At 35.4% G+C, this 19,043-nt stretch overlaps 1 protein-coding gene across 5 annotated transcripts in view; it reads right to left on the reverse strand.

Annotated features, from left to right (window-relative positions):
• Positions 1–1,801: 1,801 nt before the first annotated feature.
• The window catches only part of STAM (signal transducing adaptor molecule), a 75,352-nt gene continuing 58,110 nt past the window's right edge, over positions 1,802–19,043 (reverse strand). For 3 of the 5 annotated variants that reach the window (XM_036274386.1, XM_036274376.1, XM_036274404.1), the window contains 6 exons: positions 14,710–14,798; positions 12,798–12,885; positions 12,318–12,372; positions 11,416–11,569; positions 9,540–9,712; positions 1,804–2,412 (listed from right to left, as the gene is read on the reverse strand). In XM_036274386.1, coding sequence (XP_036130279.1) covers positions 2,187–2,412; positions 9,540–9,712; positions 11,416–11,569; positions 12,318–12,372; positions 12,798–12,885; positions 14,710–14,798 — 785 coding nt within the window. In that variant the 3' untranslated portion in view covers positions 1,804–2,186. Of the gene's footprint in view, positions 2,413–9,313; positions 9,336–9,539; positions 9,713–11,415; positions 11,570–12,317; positions 12,373–12,797; positions 12,886–14,709; positions 14,799–19,043 lie in introns of those variants that run through there. The other 2 variants (XM_036274414.1, XM_036274397.1) reach the window with 2 other exon arrangements.

The raw sequence follows: 19,043 nt of genomic DNA on the forward strand, positions 1-19,043 counted from the left end.
TATAAATAATTATATTCCCTATTTTTTTAAAAAGGCATATTTTAAAGAAAGATATTTTTGATAGTACAACACATATACTGGTCTTAACAAATCACTGTGCTCCTAGCTGGTCCTTTACTATTTCTGTCCTTGCCATGTCATCTAAAAAGATAGAAAACCCAGTGTTTCCTTTTCATTGAAACTTTTTCATCTGATATTAAAAACACAAACTAATGTAGTATCAGTTTTAAGTATTCATCATTAAAACCTTCATAAGCATACTAATGGGTAAAAAATATATACAAGCATTGTAATAAGGGTAGCTTTTTTCATTGTACCATTCCTTGACTTTTACAGGGCAAAAGGCAAACAAGAGAATATGTAACTGATCTCACAGCATGAAAGATACCAAAATAAAATGGGAAAATAATATATCTGCCATTGGTAAACAGGAATTTATCAAAAGACAAAGACAAAAATACAGTATGAAGGGGGAAAGTATATCAGTTAAACTAGACTATTCAAACTGGAATAAAGATCATGATCTGTTTGACAACATTGATCAAAAGACAACATATTACAATTTTTTAATGTAATGTGTGAATTCAAATTTTAAAATTTCTATTTGAGGGCAACAGACTCTCAAGTTAGGAAAACACAACACCTGGGTAAAACACTTGAAGATGGTTCTTTGAATTTGAAACTATAATCACCATTAAGACTCCTTGCCAAAAATGAAATCATTTGTCAGAAGGGAAAGAAACAAGTTATCTGATTATAACAGCCTTAGAAAATACAAATTAAATTTTCATTTATGGTATGAAATCTGTTAAATCAATTCATTTAATATGATGTTCAACTCGGTTTTTTCAGTTCTTTAAATAATAGTGTTAAATAATAGTACAGCACACCAGGAAAATTATAAATATTTAAGATTAAAATGTCAGTGAAAAACACATTTCATGTGGATTAAAGAAGAGCATTCATTGAAAAATACTCCTGAACAAGAAGCCAACACAATTCCATTAGAACTTTAAAAAGAGAGAGAGCAGTCCCATAATCCAGTTTGAAAGATAAGAATAAACATACAGACTTAAGCAAAGTCAGGAATATTGATTACGTTGAAACATCTGCTTATATCCATTTTAATGAAGAATTAAAGGATACAATGTGTTAAAGACATATTTAAAAGACTGGTAGTGGGATAAGACAAATGAATCATTTTTTTAATATCCTAAAAAATAACAAGAGACTTTGAAAATGTAGTGTTATTCATGGTTTCTTTCTAGTTTAAAAATTTCTACCCATTGCCTCTATCTTTGGTGTCAGTGCCACCAATAAACACAGTATACAGTTTATAAACCTAATTACTGTCTTCAACTAGGAAAAAGTAAATCAACATTATTTCTTTAAAAATAAAATATAAAGAACGTGATCCTACTTAATTTTGTGTCATGGTCCCACAGTGTTCTGAAATATCATGCCAAAATGTAAAAGTTTAAGGGGAACATCATTTGCTATAACTGCACCAAAAATTTAGCTACTGTATGCTGGTGTGATGACAGCTAGTAGTATGCAGAGGCTACAGAAAGACATAATGTACATAGGTTTAGCTCACAATCAGTCAAAAGAAACTTCATTTTAATGTAAAACCAAAACACTGACATGTCTTCATGTAAATATGCTACAGCTTTGTTCTCCTGCACTTTAAAAGGATAGTGTAATTATCTTAAATTTACACAAAATATTATGAAACATGGTAGTTGTTCATGATTAAAATAAAATAGCAATGCAAATTAATTTAACAGTGTTAAATATATTCACATGATCACCACTGTGATTCAGAATGGCCACTAATGAAGTTAACATAGCAATATATGTACATAACATTTGCCACAACAATTTTTGTAAGTTTGACTTTTTGCAGACCAGGTAATTCTGAGACAAATAATGTTGTATCAATTCTTTCATATTATGAAAGGAATTAAATGTTGTAAGTAGTTTCATTCCTGGGGGTGAGAGGGGGACCTCTGAAAAGTCAGTGCAAACTGAAGAGAGTTCTACCTTCTTGACAACATAATCTTGAATATCTGAACTGGTTGACCAAGACAGATTCCTATAAGCTGAGGATAAATAAACCTTAAGATATCAAAGAATCTCATAACATTGTCAGCGGCATTTAGCAGATCAAAGAGGAATCCCAAATCCTATAGCAGAGCCTTCTGAGAATATGGCTGCTGTGGCTGAGGTGGCTGTTGACTGCCTCCTGGCTGAGGCAGCGCTGATGATGTTAAATTATAGTTTGGCACATGGGACATATTAGTTCCTGCATTCTGGTATATAGTGACGTCAGCGGCAGCAGCAGCAGGAGGAGGGCTATATAATGAAGACTGGGTGGGATATGTATTTCCTTGAACAGAAGTGACCATTGAGCTGTGGAAGGGAAAAAACATTCAGATCAATATTGACTGACATACCCATTTAGAGATAAACAGGAAAGCTATTTATTAAACACCCATTCAATAAATATTTTATTATATACTCACAATGTGCCCTGGCTGGTTTGGCTCAGCAGTTAGAGCATCAGCCTGCAGACCAAAGAGTCTCGGGTTCAATTCCGGTCAAGGGCACATACCTTGGTTGTGGTTCAATCCCAGCCCTGGTAGGGGTCGGGCGGAAGGCATCGAATCGATGTGTCTCTCACAATGATGTTTCTCTCTCTGTCTCTCTCTCTCCCTCCCTCCCTCACACTCTATCTGAAGATAAATGGAAAAATATCCTTGGGTGAGGATTTAAAAACCAAATAAATAAATACCAAAAATGTGTCAAATATTAAGTATTTTAGGCACTGGGATATAGTGAAAGAAGGAAAAAAGTCCCACCGTCATGAAGCTTACATTCTAGTAGGAGAAAAAAGATATACAAATTTATAATATGTCAACCGGTATGAAGAAAAATAAAGTATAGTAGGAGGACCAAGTGTTTCTGAGACGAGATTCTGGCTTGTACAGTGCGTTAGGGAAAATTTCACATAAGGAAAAATTTAAGCAAAGACCTAAAAAAAGAGAGAGGGAGTCATGTCAATTATATAGGAAAACAAGTTGATCAAGGAAAGAGAATGGCAAGCACAGAAGCCTTTGAGAAAAGAAAATGCCCGGCACATTCAAGTACCAGAAAGGAGGCCATGATGGCTAAAGCAGAGTGAGCAAGGAGAAAAGATAAGATAATGTGTCAGAATTAAAGGGGAGAGGAGCCTTAGAATATACAGTGCTTTACAGACCATAGTAAGGATTCTGGAATATATCTGAGTGAGATGGAAAGACACTGGTTGATTTTGGATAGAATAACGTGATTGGATTTAGGTTTTAACTGGCTCACTGTGGGCCAAGGATACAAGAAAGAATATCTGACTTAGGCTACTATAATTGTCCAGGTAGAGCTGACAGGTGGCTAGAGCCATGGCAGACTTGGTGAAGAGGAGAGGAAAGGGAAAGATTTTGAAGGCATTACCATCAAAATTTGCTAGTGGGCAGAGTGGACAAAAATGCTTGAGGTTTTAGAGCTGAATGGTAGAAATAACTGGTAGAGTGGGCATTCACTAAAAGGACTACAAATGGCAGATAAGGACTACAATAAACCTGGGGAAGGAGAATCAAAGTATAGTTTTGGACATGCAAAGTGAGATATCTAGGAGGTTTACAAAACGTAATGAATAGGTGGTCAGCTATTCAAGTCTACAGACCAGTGGAGAGATAGGACTAGACATATATATTTGGGAGTCATAGCTGCACCTGGTGTTCAGTCATGGGCCTGAATAAGATCCCCTAGGAATAACTACAGAGCAAAAAGCAATCCATGGTTTGAGCCCTATACCTAGAAGTCAGGAAGATGGAGAAGCACTAGGCAAAGAAGACTGAGGAGTGGCAATAAAGTGGAAGGAAAACTAAGAGAGAATGGTTATAGTCAAGTGAAGAAGTATTTCAAAAAGAAAGTGACCACTGCATCTGGCAATAAGGAAATCACCAGTCCTTGACAAGAGCAGTTCTGGTGGACTAGGGAAGATGAAAGCCTGATAACTTTGTTTCTCTTATTTTCTGAAACTAAAGAAGCAAATAAAAGAGACCTTCCATCTACTCCCACCACCTCATTTATCAGTGATCTGTTCCTACACCGTTCAGATGCCGTGCCTTCCCTCCTGCTATAACTTGTCAGCTGTCGATGGTCCCATGCCGGCGCCCTCCACCTGCACACTGCTCCCATTCCACCAAAGAATTCCTTCAGAGCTGTCTTCATCCACTGCCTCTGCTTCCTCTCACCACACTCCCAGCCTGGTATTTGAGTTTCTACCATGTGTCCGACACTAGCTTAGTTATATAAAGAAAAATACTAACAGCTTTAATGTTGAGATCCACCCCCCACATTTTTATTAAAAATGTAAAACAAACTATAAAATGGGAAAATTTCAAAATATTGCCTGTTTCTAAATTCTTCAACTGCTATACTGTTTATAAATCAATTGCTGGTAAACTCTGAACAAATTAAACAATTCATTATTATAATTGGTGGTCTCTTAGTGCTAATTTCCACCAACTAATGTAGCCACTTAATGCTCAAAGGCATCACTCATTATTATTCCATATGTGTTCCTTTGTGAGATAAAAAGTATTACAAGAAATCAGATTTTATGCTTATTATTTACATCAATAAAGGTCACAATACTACTATAATATAATGTTGGAACTAAGTGCTAAGCTCTGGAGCCAAAATGCCTGGTTTTGTATCTTAACTAAGTGGAACACCTCCATGCTTCAGTTTCCTCATCTATAACATGGAAGAATAGTGTATCTACTTCAGAGATTAAAATAAATGAGTTAATACATGCAAAGCATATAGCACAGTGCCTGGCATTTACTAAACATCCCAATTAAGACTAGCTATTATTGTAATTACTTGCACTTTGGTATATATTCCTTATATCAAATTATAGTTCCACCATTTACCCAATTGTCCAAGGGCAAAACCCAAAATTTACCCAATATTTTCTCTTATAGCTGCTCTATCTCCTCAGCTTGTCATCCATATGCAATCATCTGCTAATCTCTTAAAAAACTCTTATTCTATCTCTATCATTATATCCTGTAGTTAGACAATTTATTGTCTATTATACAAAGTCTCCCAGCGTCTAACCTAGCGACTATGAATTCACCTTTCCTATTGCCATTTAAAGCCCTTTGTGGGCTTTCCCAGCATGACCCAAGCTCCTTAACATGGTATCAAGGACCACTCATTATCTTTGACTCCAAGTATATCTCCAAGTATAACTCCAAGTATATCTCTCATGTCTCCCACCACGGACTTTAATCCTTTGGTAGGATGTGTTTTCGCAACTCCCCATTCCACAGGTACAAGAAAAGGTGCTCAATTTCACAAATCATCTACAAATCAAAACCAAAATCAAATACTACCTCACACCAGTTAGAATGGCCATCATCAAAGATAAGAGATAACAAGAGTTGACAAGGCCGTGGCTAGTTTGGCTCAGCTGTTAGAGCATAGGCCCGTGGACCAGATAGTTCCAGGGTTCGGTTCCCGCTAAGGGCATGTACCTTGGTTGCAGTGTGTCCCCGGCTCCGGTTGGGGTCGTGTGGGTGGCAGCCACTCGATGTGTCTCTCTCACATAGATGTTTCTTTCTCTCTCTCCCTCCCTCTCACTCTATCTGAAGATAAATGCAAAAATGTCCTCAGGTGAGGATAAAAAAATAGAGTTGACAAGGATGTAGAGAAAAGAGAATCCTTATGCAGTGTTGATGGAAATGTAAATTGGTGTAGCCACTTGGAAAATAATAGGGAGGTCCCTCTCAAAAAACAAAAAATTAAACTACCATATGATCCAGCAGTCCCACTTCAATCCAAAGAACTGAAATCAGGGTCTTATAGATCTGTACCCCCATGTTCACTGCAAAACTACTCAAAACAGCCAAAATATGGAAACACCCTAAGCATCCAACAACAGAAGAATGGGTAAAGATGTAGTGTATGTGTACATACACACACACACACACACACACACACACACACACAGGAATATTATTCAGCCATGAAAAAAAAAAGAAACATCTGACATTTGTAACAACTTGGATGAGACCTAAGGACATTATGCTAAGTAAACAGAGAATGATAAACACTGTATGACTTCAGTTACATGTAAAATCTAAAAAAGTCAAACTAAGACAAACAGTAGAGTGGTGGTTACCAGGGGTTAGGGAGTGTAAGAAATGGGGAGATATTAGACAAAGGGTACATATTTCCATTTATAAGATGAACAAGTTTAGGAATCTAATGTACAATATGGCAATTTTAGCTAACAATACATTATCATGTACTTGAATGTTGTTGAGAGAGTAAACCTTACACATTCTCACCACAAAAAAGAAATGGTAACTATGAGACGGGATGAAGGTGTTAGCTAATGCATGGTGGTAACCATTTTGCAACATATAAATATATCAAATCAACAAGTAGTATGCCTTAAACTTACATAATGTTGTATGTCAGTTATGTCTCAATAAACCTGTGTGGAGGGGAAGAAACTCACTGTTGTATGTCAAGTGTCTAGCGTGGTATCTGGCACAGACTAAATGCTCAATAAACACCTGTTTAACAGAGTAACTTGAAATAATAAATAAGTACACAGCTTTGGTCACCTGAGTACTATTATTATCACCATCACTATAGGAGAGTTTAGGAAACTGCATCCATACTACTTCCCCAATGATCAGTAAGATCATCCTAGGGTGACACAGTCAGGAAAAGTGATAACCCTAGAACCAAAATTATAAGTAAAGAATAAGAAATTGCCTCCTAGATATGAACGAGGGTCACAAAAAAAAAACTGCCCACCAAAAATGGGGGAAAAAATTCCCCACTGACCTTGATCTGCAATCAGAAAGCTTGAGTCAAATACAGTTGTTTGTACAAAAAAATAATACAATAATTAATAAATAATAATACAAGAATAAACTTGGTGTCTTGCAAACTCATAACTTGAAAGCTACTTTTGCCCCATCCTGTACAACTGTTCTTATATAGAGTATGTTACACATTTATATATCTTTTTAAAAACCGCCTCAAAGCTTTTGTGAAGCCTTTGTAAAGAATTTAAAATATATCTTACTGGCCCAATACAGCACTTCAAATTACCATCATAAGCACTTATTTACCAAATATTTACTGAGTTCCTACCAAGTATACAACTTTGTGCTACACAAAAAATATAAAGGTAAAAGAAACTGCACTCCAACTCTCAAGATGTAATAGCTTAGTGGGGGTACAGACAAGTCTAAAGGTGATTATGAGACAGTACGCAGTGTGCTGAGATCCTGTGACAGCAAGAGAGCAGGAACAGTATTGGAGTGATGGGAGGGTGTTCTAGTAAAGACGAAGCTAAGAACAAATAAACATGAATTAGTCAGTCAAAGTGGGCTAAAGATTTCAAGGAAATGCTCTACACAAAGCACCTGTTGAAGTGCACACATGTTTCTTGAGAGCTAACATTAAGATACAGTGTATCAGTACAGTAGAATCAGGCCCTGGAATACAGTGCAGGCCCTGCACCAGTATTTCACATCCAGACTGTGGAAGCAGAAAGAACCACCCCTAGAGAACAGCAACAAGGTGTTACAGCTCTGCAGCATGGCATGTTTAAATACCTACCAAATGATTCTCTCATTTACAAGGAAATTTCTCAAGGCCCTGAACTAAGAAAGGATCTGAAGAACAAGGTGGCTAGAGCAGTATGTGACACAGTAACAGAGGACTCGTTGGAAAAGAGGCAGCATTTCTAGATGACACTAAAATATCTAAGAGGTTCCTGCATAAATCATGTACACTGGCCGGTTTCTCTACAATACCTAACTCTACTCACTTTGTATCTGGTTTTTACGGCAGCATGCTCTTCTCCTAACAATAGCTGCTCCCTACCTGTTTGCTTCTTTTCCATGTAAGGGTCCTCATTTTCACCAAATTTCAAAGTTAAAAAAAAGTCCTGGGACAGAAAGAGCTATACCTAACTTTTTTTTTTTTTCTTCTGTGCTACACTCAGGGAGTATCTTATTTTTTGATAGTATAATAGGCCTCCTCACTATCCTCTTTCTTACAGTCACTTCATGACACTAGATGTAACTAGAAAATAATGTTTGCAAATCCCTAAGCATCCCCAGAGTGTGGCTTTTTAATTTAAATTTTTTATTTTATTGTTTCTTTACTGATTTCTAGAGAGGGAGGAAGGGAGAGGGAGAGAGAGATAGAAACATCGATGAGAAAGAACACTGATTAGCCACCTCCTCCATGGCCCCACTGGGGATCGGGCCCACAACCTGGGCATGTGCCCTAACTGGGAACTGAACTGGCAACCTCTTGGTGCAAGGCTTGATGCTCAGTCACTGAGCCACACCAGCCGGGCCAGAGTGTGATCTTTTGAGGATGAGTAATAACAACAGTAATAGTAGTACATAAGCATTCCTTGGCAACTCCAATATTGAAGAAAATGTTTCTAGAAATTGCACCTGTGCCACCAAGAAACATTTATTGTGAGTCAGAATAACATGATTTCTAGAATTATACACTGATGAACACTAAAGCCTATCTTTTGTTTCGAGAGAAAGACTTCAGCTTAGATTCACACTAAAGCAGCATTTATGCAATTATAGATTGCATAATATATAATCATGTAATTAACAGAAATAATAAGTAAATCACCAAAACAATGAACCTGTCATTTTATATTCAGATACTTGCCTCATGAACCATAGGGATAAGTGGTTTCTTGCAACATCCCTTTTCAAATGATTTATCTTGCTACAGTATATACTAAATTTCAACACAGGGCAAAAAGAAGGAAATATGTGTCTCAGAACCATAAATTCTGAAACAATAATAACAACAAAAACATACATATCTTCTATGAAATTTGTGGGAAATGATATATAGTTATCAAATCTAAGTTTCATTCAAGTCTTTAGCAAGTACCATCATAAACTCAAATAAAAACAAAAACGAACACAACAGCAGTTTAGTGAGTCAGTATGACAGAGGACTGGTTACTGGCTAGTACTGCAATACTGCAGGAGTTCCTGTAGAACTCACTCATCACCACAAAAGAGTTAACCATCTGGTATCAGTGATGACATCTATTCTGGAGTTTTCTTATCCAGTTCTTATGGTTACAGATGATCAAGGGCACATAAAAATTTTGCCCTGGCTGGTGTAGCTCAGTTGGCTGGAGTGTTGTCCCATACACCAAAAGGTGGCAGGTTAGATTCTCAGTCAGGAACATGTCCAAGTTGCGGGTCTAATTCCTGGTTGAGATACATATGGGAGGCAACCAATGTTTCTCTTTCACATCAGTGTCTCTCTTTCTCTCTCTAAAATTAAATATACATATATATACATATATATATATATATATATATATATATATATTTTTTTTTTTTTTTTTTAAGATATTTTTAAAAAGAATATTTATAGCACTAACTCCAAATAACAGTCAATAATCAAATTACTTAGGGTAAGAAGCCTGAGTCTGCTGAGTAGGAAGGACTGGGTTTGCAGATGGTGGAACTGCTCCTTGGCTGAGAGAAGACAGTTGCTCTGGAGGAAGACTGTAGCTCTGGATATGGCTCATCTGGGCATTTCCTGCAACCAGGTAAGCACCACTTTGAGGCCCTGGATATACCTAGAACAGTTCATGACAACACACATTAGATTTTCTAAGGTTTTAATAGGCATGCCAAACTCTTTGTAGAGGCATTCAGTTACAAAAAGAACAATTACATCCCTGAGATCTTTTTCCATTGTTTCTTCTGCTGACAGGTATTAAAAAAATTTTTTTCAGAGAAGTTGGCTTCTGACGATTTTTATTCTTAGGTAAACACTGGCTAAACTCATGTTTATCTTTATCCAGAAGCAGTAAAAGAACTTATCTTGATACTTTATACTAACATAATCTCTTTTCCCATGTTGATATTTTAAGTACTTCCCTAAAAGGAATCCCAAAGGATGTTTAAGAAGTATCTCTGATTCATTGTTATATCAATAAACTGCATTTGCTTAGACATACAAGTTATAGTTCCTAAATTACAGTTTACTGAATACAGAGCAAACCAATTTCCTAAAGCTGGGCTCAATCAGCAAACTTTTCTGTAAAGGCCCAGAGAGTAAACATTTTAGGCTTTGTGGGCTACACAGTTTCTGTCACAACTACTGAACTCAACCCAAACAGAGAGCATCCAGGAACAATTCAACAACAAAAGAGAATGACTGTGTTCCAGTAAAAATTTATTTAAACAGATGGGAGGCTAGATTTGGCCCTTGGGCCATTGTTTGTCTATGCCTGCTCTAAAATCTATACTTGTCTGAATCTAAAGAGACTGAAGCCTTAAATTCCCAAAGTCTTAAATACACATGATGTTCCAGTTTTCTGTAGTATTCCTAGATCCCTCCATTTCACAGGTTTGATAACAGAACTCCCATATCTATGTAGTTAAGATAGTAACGCAATCATCAGGAGACAAGACAACCATCATCTTAGCCCTTCTGTTAAACCCTAAGAGACTTACCATGCATCAGAATCCAAAAGGTCTTCATTGTAAACACAACTATTCCAGTCCGCATAAATGCATTTTTTTTTTTTTTACTTTGCAAACTGAACATGAAGGGTTGTTTTTGTAATTTTTTTTGGGGGGGGGGGTCAAAGTGATAGTAACACCTGTGTGCAGGCCTGGCTGCACATCTCCAGGGTTCTGGCTCCTCGTTTCAGAGAAAATGGATCATGCTAGAAAAAATTACTCAATGTTTGTGCCACTCTATATGGATAAAATGGAGTGCCTAGCTAATTGTTCCCTATACCCTAAACTCACAGAATTTGTGGGAAAGGAGCCCTTCAAATAGTTGCTTGAGGTGAAAAGAGGGAAAGGGCTCTGTGTTGCATTACATGTGTTATGTACAGGGCGGGGGTAAATCCAGATCAAAGCAGCTCACTATAAAACCAAAAACAGTGGATACTCAGAAGAATTTAGTAATAATTAGAAATTTTACTGAGGCAAAAACTACAGTTCTTAACCAAATAATTACATATAAAGCTTTAAAAATATACAGATGTTTGGGCCTTCCTCCTAAAGATTCTGATTCAATAGGACTGGGTGAAACCAAAGCATCTGTATTTTTTCAAAAAGCTAGATGGGTGATTCTGATGCGTATCCTACAGAAAAAATATTTTTTAAAAAAGAACTATTGGTATAATCGTATACTATACACTGTATAAGTCAAGTAAAAAATTCTTTTAAAATCTATTTTTATATTACCTTTAAAAAGTTTCTAATTTAATCACAAATATATCTGAGGATTTAAAATGACATATTTAAGTTTTTAAAAGCTTACCTGAGAAGCAGAAACACCAGATGACTGCATATAATACGGCTGATTCTGTAATTTTGCATACATGGAATACATTGGGTCTTCATTCATTAACTTGGTATATAATGAAAGTGCCTCCATCACTTTAACATTAAGTTCTGAGAGTTCTGAATGTTTTCTGAAATATTATACAATTTAAAACATAATTGCTATTTAAATAATACAATGCTGTAAATAATAAGGCACATCAAAATAGCAAAAAGTGATAATAGTAGACATTAAAAATTCAACCTTGTGACATAAAATATCCTATATTTTAGCTCCAAGGCAGCAGAAACTAAGATTTAGGTACTGTGCTGGGAGAGTTTATTGTGCTTGACTTTAAAATAAAATGCCCCTCATAGTGAACATAATTATAATAGTTAACCCTTATTTTTTTTTTAAAAAAGACTAATATAGTGAAGGTCAAATAAATCCTAAACCTTAAAAAAAAAAAAGAAAGTGAACCAGGTCTAATTCTAATTCCTACGTCTAGTAGAAAACAAGTAAATGAGAACTAGCTCCTTTGGCATATAAAAATAATAAACATTAAAAAATAAAAATTCAAATGAAATAAAATAGAATAAAACTTTTAAAAATAAAATAGAAGGAAACAAATAAACAAAAATAGTAATAGATGAACCACAGAACTTATGTGCATGTATGCATGAACAGTGGACATGGACAACAATCTGGGGAAAGGGCAGGGAGGGAGGGGAAGGGGGGAATCAGTGGGGGAAAAAGGAGAAGCATCTGTAACAAAAATTAATTAATAAAAAATAATAATAATAAAATTAAATGAAATGGCAGCTCTATCCTAGTAGGCAGTTTACAGAGAACTTCAGGGAAGAAGGTACGTAATATAGAGATGACACATGCTCTTTTACCTATCGATATCTTCCAGCTTTTCATCAATGAGAGGTCCCATTTGGTGACACATTGCTAAGATGACAAGATTTGAAGAAATATAAGAAAATGCATGCTCATCTAATATAAGAAATACAAGATGTAACCGGGGGTAATAAAAATTATATAAACCTCAGCCCAGAGAACACAAGATTGATTTTCTTGATCTCAAAAATATTAAAATATCAATATTTATTTTACAACATTCTAAAATGTTGAATAAAATATTTGGATATTTTTAATAAAATATTTATTTTGAATAGAATAGTATAAGGATGTGAACTCTACCAAAGTTTTAAATGGCAAAGAAACATGAGACTGGGTCACAGAGGAATAATAAATGTTAACATTTTTTTATATCATTGTCAATTTTTATTTAAATATACACCATCTGTAACAGAACAGTAGATATAACCTCTAATTATCCTTTTTTTGCAAGGTAAATGAAAAACAAGGCTTACCTTCAAGATGAAGTAACTCTGGAAGATCTGGCTGATCGTCACTGGGATCTGTACTTTGCAACATCTGTAGTAATTGGTCCATTTTATCCTGCAGGAATTAAATAGTTAATATAAAAAGCAACAAATCATTATGCAACATGTTCTCACTTTGTTAATTAGATAATGGATAGAGAACTTTTGTAATTCATAAATAAGAAGACTCCAATTTTGTTTTCATGTGTTTAGTATTTGTGTATTCTCTTTAGGTACCATGTGAAGTCAGAACCTTGAAAGCTCTAGTACCTACTTATTTTTGAAAGTGCTAACAGAGATTCTCTCAAATGAGAAGAAATAGAATCATATTTAAACTGAGAATAAGTGAGTTCTTCAATCTCATATCATGGTAGTAAATTTCACTTTGTTTTGAAGCAGCTGTAGCCTTGACATGCTGACAGGTGTAACCTCTCTCTCAAGATGGCATTGCTTATGACTAATAACTCAGTTATTACTTCTCCCCCAGGGTGAATACAACAGCTGTTTTAGAAAGGCATAGCTCAGCTATACTACAGCTGTTCTCTTTCTAAGTAGGGCCATAAGGAATTAGTCTACATATTCTTTCCACCAATGTTTCAGTTTGTGGTCTCTCTATCCTCCTAGGTGGGAAAGGCTAGAACACATCCCAAAGCAATAACTTAGATCTATTTCAGATCGTTTGTTGTAATCACCAATGGGACTAATGAAACAAACCATCATTACATAAGTCCTCTATTCATTATATAAGCACATATGTATTATATGTAGGTTTTTAAAAATAAAAATATAGATCTTACACACCAAGACTACTATTGTAATGGTAGTTTTCTCCATGCATTGTTTTTACATGCTTATGCTATTAAACATGGGTACATTAGGTAAATAATGTAAAGACTACAAATTCAAAGCCAAGTAGTTATTTAAACCAAAACAAAAACTCTGTATTATATAAAAAAGAACAGTTTGAGAGATGAATTAATTACTAGAGACTGAAAGTGAAACAGCATGTAAGAAACTTCTGATTAAAAAATTTTTGTATTTTGAAATGGGTACTATTTTTAAATGTAAAAGATTCACAATTTTCCTTTGAAGTAGTCTAAAAATGAAGGCACATGTCAGACAAGTTTGCCTACAGCAAAAATAAAAAAATAAAATAAAATAAAAGAGGGCAGGAGGCTTGGTAAAGAGAGAGCAACTAACATGTGGACAACTTTTGTTGTGTTTACAGACTACTGTACCCTACTTGAAATTACCTACTGTCAGAGAAATAAGGTTTCTAGATAGACTCCTAAACTGATCCTACATCCATTTTCTTGTGTAATTCAATCAGCTAATTAACTTTCCCTGATCCAGCTGGACTCCTTGGCTCCCAGCACAGTCTTCTACGGTCTATTTCTGTAAAAAAGCACTCTTCAAACTTGCTGCTTCTGGCTCCCTTAAAAGAAAGCTAAAATGCTACAAATCCCTTCACCTATTTTAAAGATGACATCTCATTTTTCATCGTAAGTTTAAAATGTTATCAAGAATATAATCTCCAGAGTATTAAGTGCAGACATTTTGAAATAAAAGCTATACATTCTTTGAAATATATATATTTTAAAAATCTCACAACAGTGTTTGTAATAGCAACAAAAAACCACAAAAAAAAAAACGAAAACAACCTTAGTGTCCAGCAGAATAAAAAAACCATGATATATCAATTCTACAAAATATTAGGCAGAAATTTTAAATAATGAGGTACAGCTATATGTGCTGACATGGTAAGAATGGGACTATACTGTTTATATTTTTATAATAACAAAATACATGCATTAATTAGTCAATATTTTTAAAGAAGATAAGAAAAACATTTCAACTTCAATACCAAGTATGAATTGCTCTCATGAAGAAAATCACTTACTTCATCAATAAAGGCTTGTTCCGGCTCTGGCTCTATTGTTTCTACCTGAACATCATCACTAAATTGTACCGTCTTCTTCTCCGTTTTTACTGTAAAACATGCAATATTTACCTTTTCCTTATAAAAATTTTACAATTCTATTTGAGAAAACTTTAAATTCCAAGAGAGAGTTTGAGTTTTTTTAATGTTCCCTTTAAGCTGAGAGACTCAATTTAAAGAATAATTAGGTTGACTAACAACCCTCAGAAGAGGGGGTGAGGGGGAGGGAAGAGATAAACCACAGAATTTATATGCATATAATCAATATATGCATAATCAATAAACATAGACAACAAAGCTGGGGACGAGGTGGGGAGGGGGGTGGGTAGCAGGGTGTCATGGGGAAAAAAGGGGAAACATCTGTAACAAAAATAAATTAATAAAAATAATTTTTTAAAAAAGAATAATTAGGCTGCAGATTTAGGCAATAATGACAAAACATTACTTCATGCCAAGATTTCTTAATTTTCTCTTCTAAAGATTTTACATTTTCCATAAAAGACAATTAAAAATAAGAGGTATGTTTAAAACAAAGATTAATCACCTACTATACAAGAGTTTATAGTAAATTAATGAAAAAAAAGCAAAGTTTTAAAATGGCATAAATGAACTCTGCAATTTAAAATAAATCCTCTTTTCAAATTATCCATCTTTTCAAGAAATAAAAAATCTCATTTGATAGCCCATGCCATTTCAGTGCAACGAACTGGAAAGTTAGCTGTATGTTCTCCAGCATGCCACTCGGACTTTTTACTAAGAGAAAGACATCCAGTCCAGTGGAGAACCATAAAGATGGCCTTGGCAGGGATCTGAATTTTCCACTATATCAGCCTGTATTTTTTAGTTACAGTATTCTTTGCAATGAAAAAGTGATTAAGGGACCCACAAACCACTGGCCAGAAACTCATATTTCTCTTGCTCCACAAAGCGTACTTTAAAAATTTAGTCAATATAACATTAACTAATACATATAAGGATATGATTAACAAAGCAACTAACCTTCTCCAAAAGAATACTTAAAGGAAGTGTTCGCCTGGCCAGTGTGGCTCAGCGGACTGAGAGTTGTCCCATGGACTGAGAGATCCTGGTTCGATTCCCAGTCAAGGCACATGCCCAGTTTGCGGGCTTGATCCCCAGTAGGAGGAGTGCAGGAGGCAGCCGATCAATGTAGCTCTCTCACATTGATGTTTCTATCTCTCTCTCCCATTCCTCTCTCTCTACAAAAATCAATAAAAACATATTTTAAAAACAAAAAAATGGACATCCTCTCTGAATTTTTCATCTTTTTATCAATGTGGTCAATTAGTATCATAACAATATTAAGAATCAAGATGAGCCCTGGCCAGTTTGGCTCAGCAGTTAGAGGGTTGGCCTGCGGTCCAGAGAGACTCAGGTTCGGTTCCTGCTAAGGGCATGTACCTCAGTTGCAGTTTGTCCCCGGCCCTGGTTGGGTTGTGTGGGTGGCAGCCACTCAATGTGTCCCTTTCACGTCGATGTTTCTCTCCCCCCACCCCACACTCTCTCTGAACAAAAAATGGAAAAAAAAAAAAAAAAGAATCAAGATGAAAGGAAGGTGGGCAAGGGATAGAATTAAGAAAGGGAAATAATATCTATTAAATTATTGAATGTGCTTAATGGAATACATATTACATTTCCTCTCCAATGAATCTACAGTACAATCCTATGAGGCCCATTTCATAAATGAGGTTAACAGTGGCTTAGAAAGATTATAAATTCTTGCACAGGTGAAAGCTAAAAAATGGCAAAGCCCGGATTTAAATGCCCATTTATCTGGCTCCACTAGCCCACGCTACTGAAATCTGGCCTGTGATTTTACTCTGAGAACAAGAAGTCTTATCACTAACATATTCTGTGTTGTGTGATTCCATATAAAATGGAAATAGTTCAATTTATCCCATATAAGTCACCATAAAGCAAAATTCTACATATAAAAGAAAGTTTCAGCTGATTATATTTTCTCATGGGGAAAAGAGATATCTGCTATACATATTTTTGCTTTTTATATCTTGAGCTATTAATAAGTAGAAAGCTGGTAGAGCACTGTATCGGCTGCTATCCATAGGAGACACACAAATTTGCCATGCTTTTTCTCACAGGAACTAATACTAGGTACATATGTGTATGTGATATGTATGTTCTTTGTAGTATTCATATATGTAAACGATCAAATACTTTCACAATATCTAACTGCATCTCCAAAACAAAAACAAGCTAAGGAGGCCAGGTATTTCTATTTGACACATTAAGTGAAGTGTGTTTCTTGTTTCCTCAAAAAGAATGATGCTACCTGCGCCTGGCTCGTATGGCTCAATTGGTTAAGCATCATCCCACGCACCGAAAGGTAATGAAAATACATATTAATTCCCAGTCAGGGCATATGCCTGGGTTGCAGGCTTGATCCCCAGTAGGGGGCATACAGGAGGCAGCTGATCTATGTTTCTCTCTCATCGATGTTTCTATCTCTCTCTCCCTCTCCCTCTAAAATCAATAAAAACAAATTTGAAAAAAATGCTTAAAAAAACAACAACACTAGCACTTGTTTTCCAAACTCAAGAACTGTAACTAGTACATAAGCTCTGCTACTTCTGTTTCTCTTTTAGGTGGTCCAGAGTGAAACACACATGAGATGAGTTAGAATACCTACTTTAAAGTGCAATGCTATTCAAATGGGAAAAAAGATGAGATAGCTACATGATCTACCTGAGCTCTTGGATCTCGTTGTGAACAGAAGTCAGAGACTATTCTACCCTTTCCAACAGTTGATTCAGTATAAGAAAACCCAAACCCCAAAAAACAAACAAACAAAAAAACACCATCAGCCCAGGTTAAAAGTGAGTACAGTACCACTGCCATTTTAAAAAGGTTATACAACATGTTTTTTTGAGTTCTAACAACAAAAAACTCCATTAAAGGAATAGGTATCAGGAACCTGTCTCTATAAAAATGACAAAAAAAACAACAACCACCTAGCAATAACTATGTGAGAGGGCATCATTCTTATCAAACATTCATAACATCTGCTTTGTTGTGAAAGCCTTCTCATGAAAGAGAAATATTCTTATGTTTTTAAAGAAAATATCACTTTATTGTTAACATATATATCTCTCTCTATATATATATTTATAATAAATATATAAATTTATTTAATACTTATACAATAAATGAATCATTTATTAAATGCCTTTATAATAATAAATATATAAAAATAAATTTATATATTTATTGTATAAGTATTTACATATCACTTACTATATTCTGGATAAGATTTAGTACTGTTGCAGTTGAAAAGATGACTAAGATAAAGAACCATTCTTAAAATTCTTATAAACTAAAAAAGACCTAAGCGTCCTGCAGTTTGCAACTTTGATTCCTTCTGTCATTATATAGACAGATGAGCTGAGATGAGATATTCTGCCAGATAACTGTAGCTTACCAACATATTTACAAAAACTTTTAAAATTCTAAAAATGTCAATCACTAATAGAAATCTTTCTAGACTAGAACATATTTCTGTTTCCTTAAACGAAGGGAAGATATGACTTAATCTAGATGACTCAAACTCATCATTATGAAGGTTCATTAAAGTATAGAATTATAAAAAAATAGTCAACTGTCTAGCAAGGTTTTGATAGTCTAGCACCAGTTACATATCCTGCAACTAGCATGCCTGCCAGTAATATCACTTCCTCCTTGGCCCTACTTTCTAGTTTATTTCTCCTACTAAGCAAATATTTGGAAATAAAACAAAAAAACCCCTATTTATATGATTAATTATGGCTGCTTCTGAATATCTGGAATGAGGGTTTAGGAAAGCCATTATTGTTACTTAGAGGCCAGTTTCCAAGTTTGAGGTTAGAACACTGGAGAAATGGTCTCAACCTTTAAATACGAAGAATTCTCTCTGAGACTACACTGCATTTGTCACGTTTTTATCCATTGTGATAATGAAAATACATATGCATAAATTCCATTAATACTTTTTAGTGTGCATTTTTACAACAGCACATGTATACATACATATGTGTGTGGGTAGATACATAGAGAATTTTTCTTTTTAAAGAAAAAGTCCAGCCCTGGCCAGTTTGGCTCAGTGGTTAGAGTGTCGGCCTGCGGTCCTGAGAGACCCGGGTTTGGTTCCCGCTAAGGGCGCGTACCTCGGTTGCAGTTTGCCCCCGGCCCTGGTCGGTTGTGCGGGTGGCAGCCACTCGATGTGTTCCTTTCACATCGATGTTTCTCTCTCTCTCTCTGTTCCTCTCTCTCCCTCCCACTATACC

This window comes from Molossus molossus, unplaced genomic scaffold (assembly GCF_014108415.1).
Source record: "Molossus molossus isolate mMolMol1 unplaced genomic scaffold, mMolMol1.p scaffold_m16_p_1, whole genome shotgun sequence".
Lineage (NCBI taxonomy): Eukaryota > Metazoa > Chordata > Mammalia > Chiroptera > Molossidae > Molossus > Molossus molossus.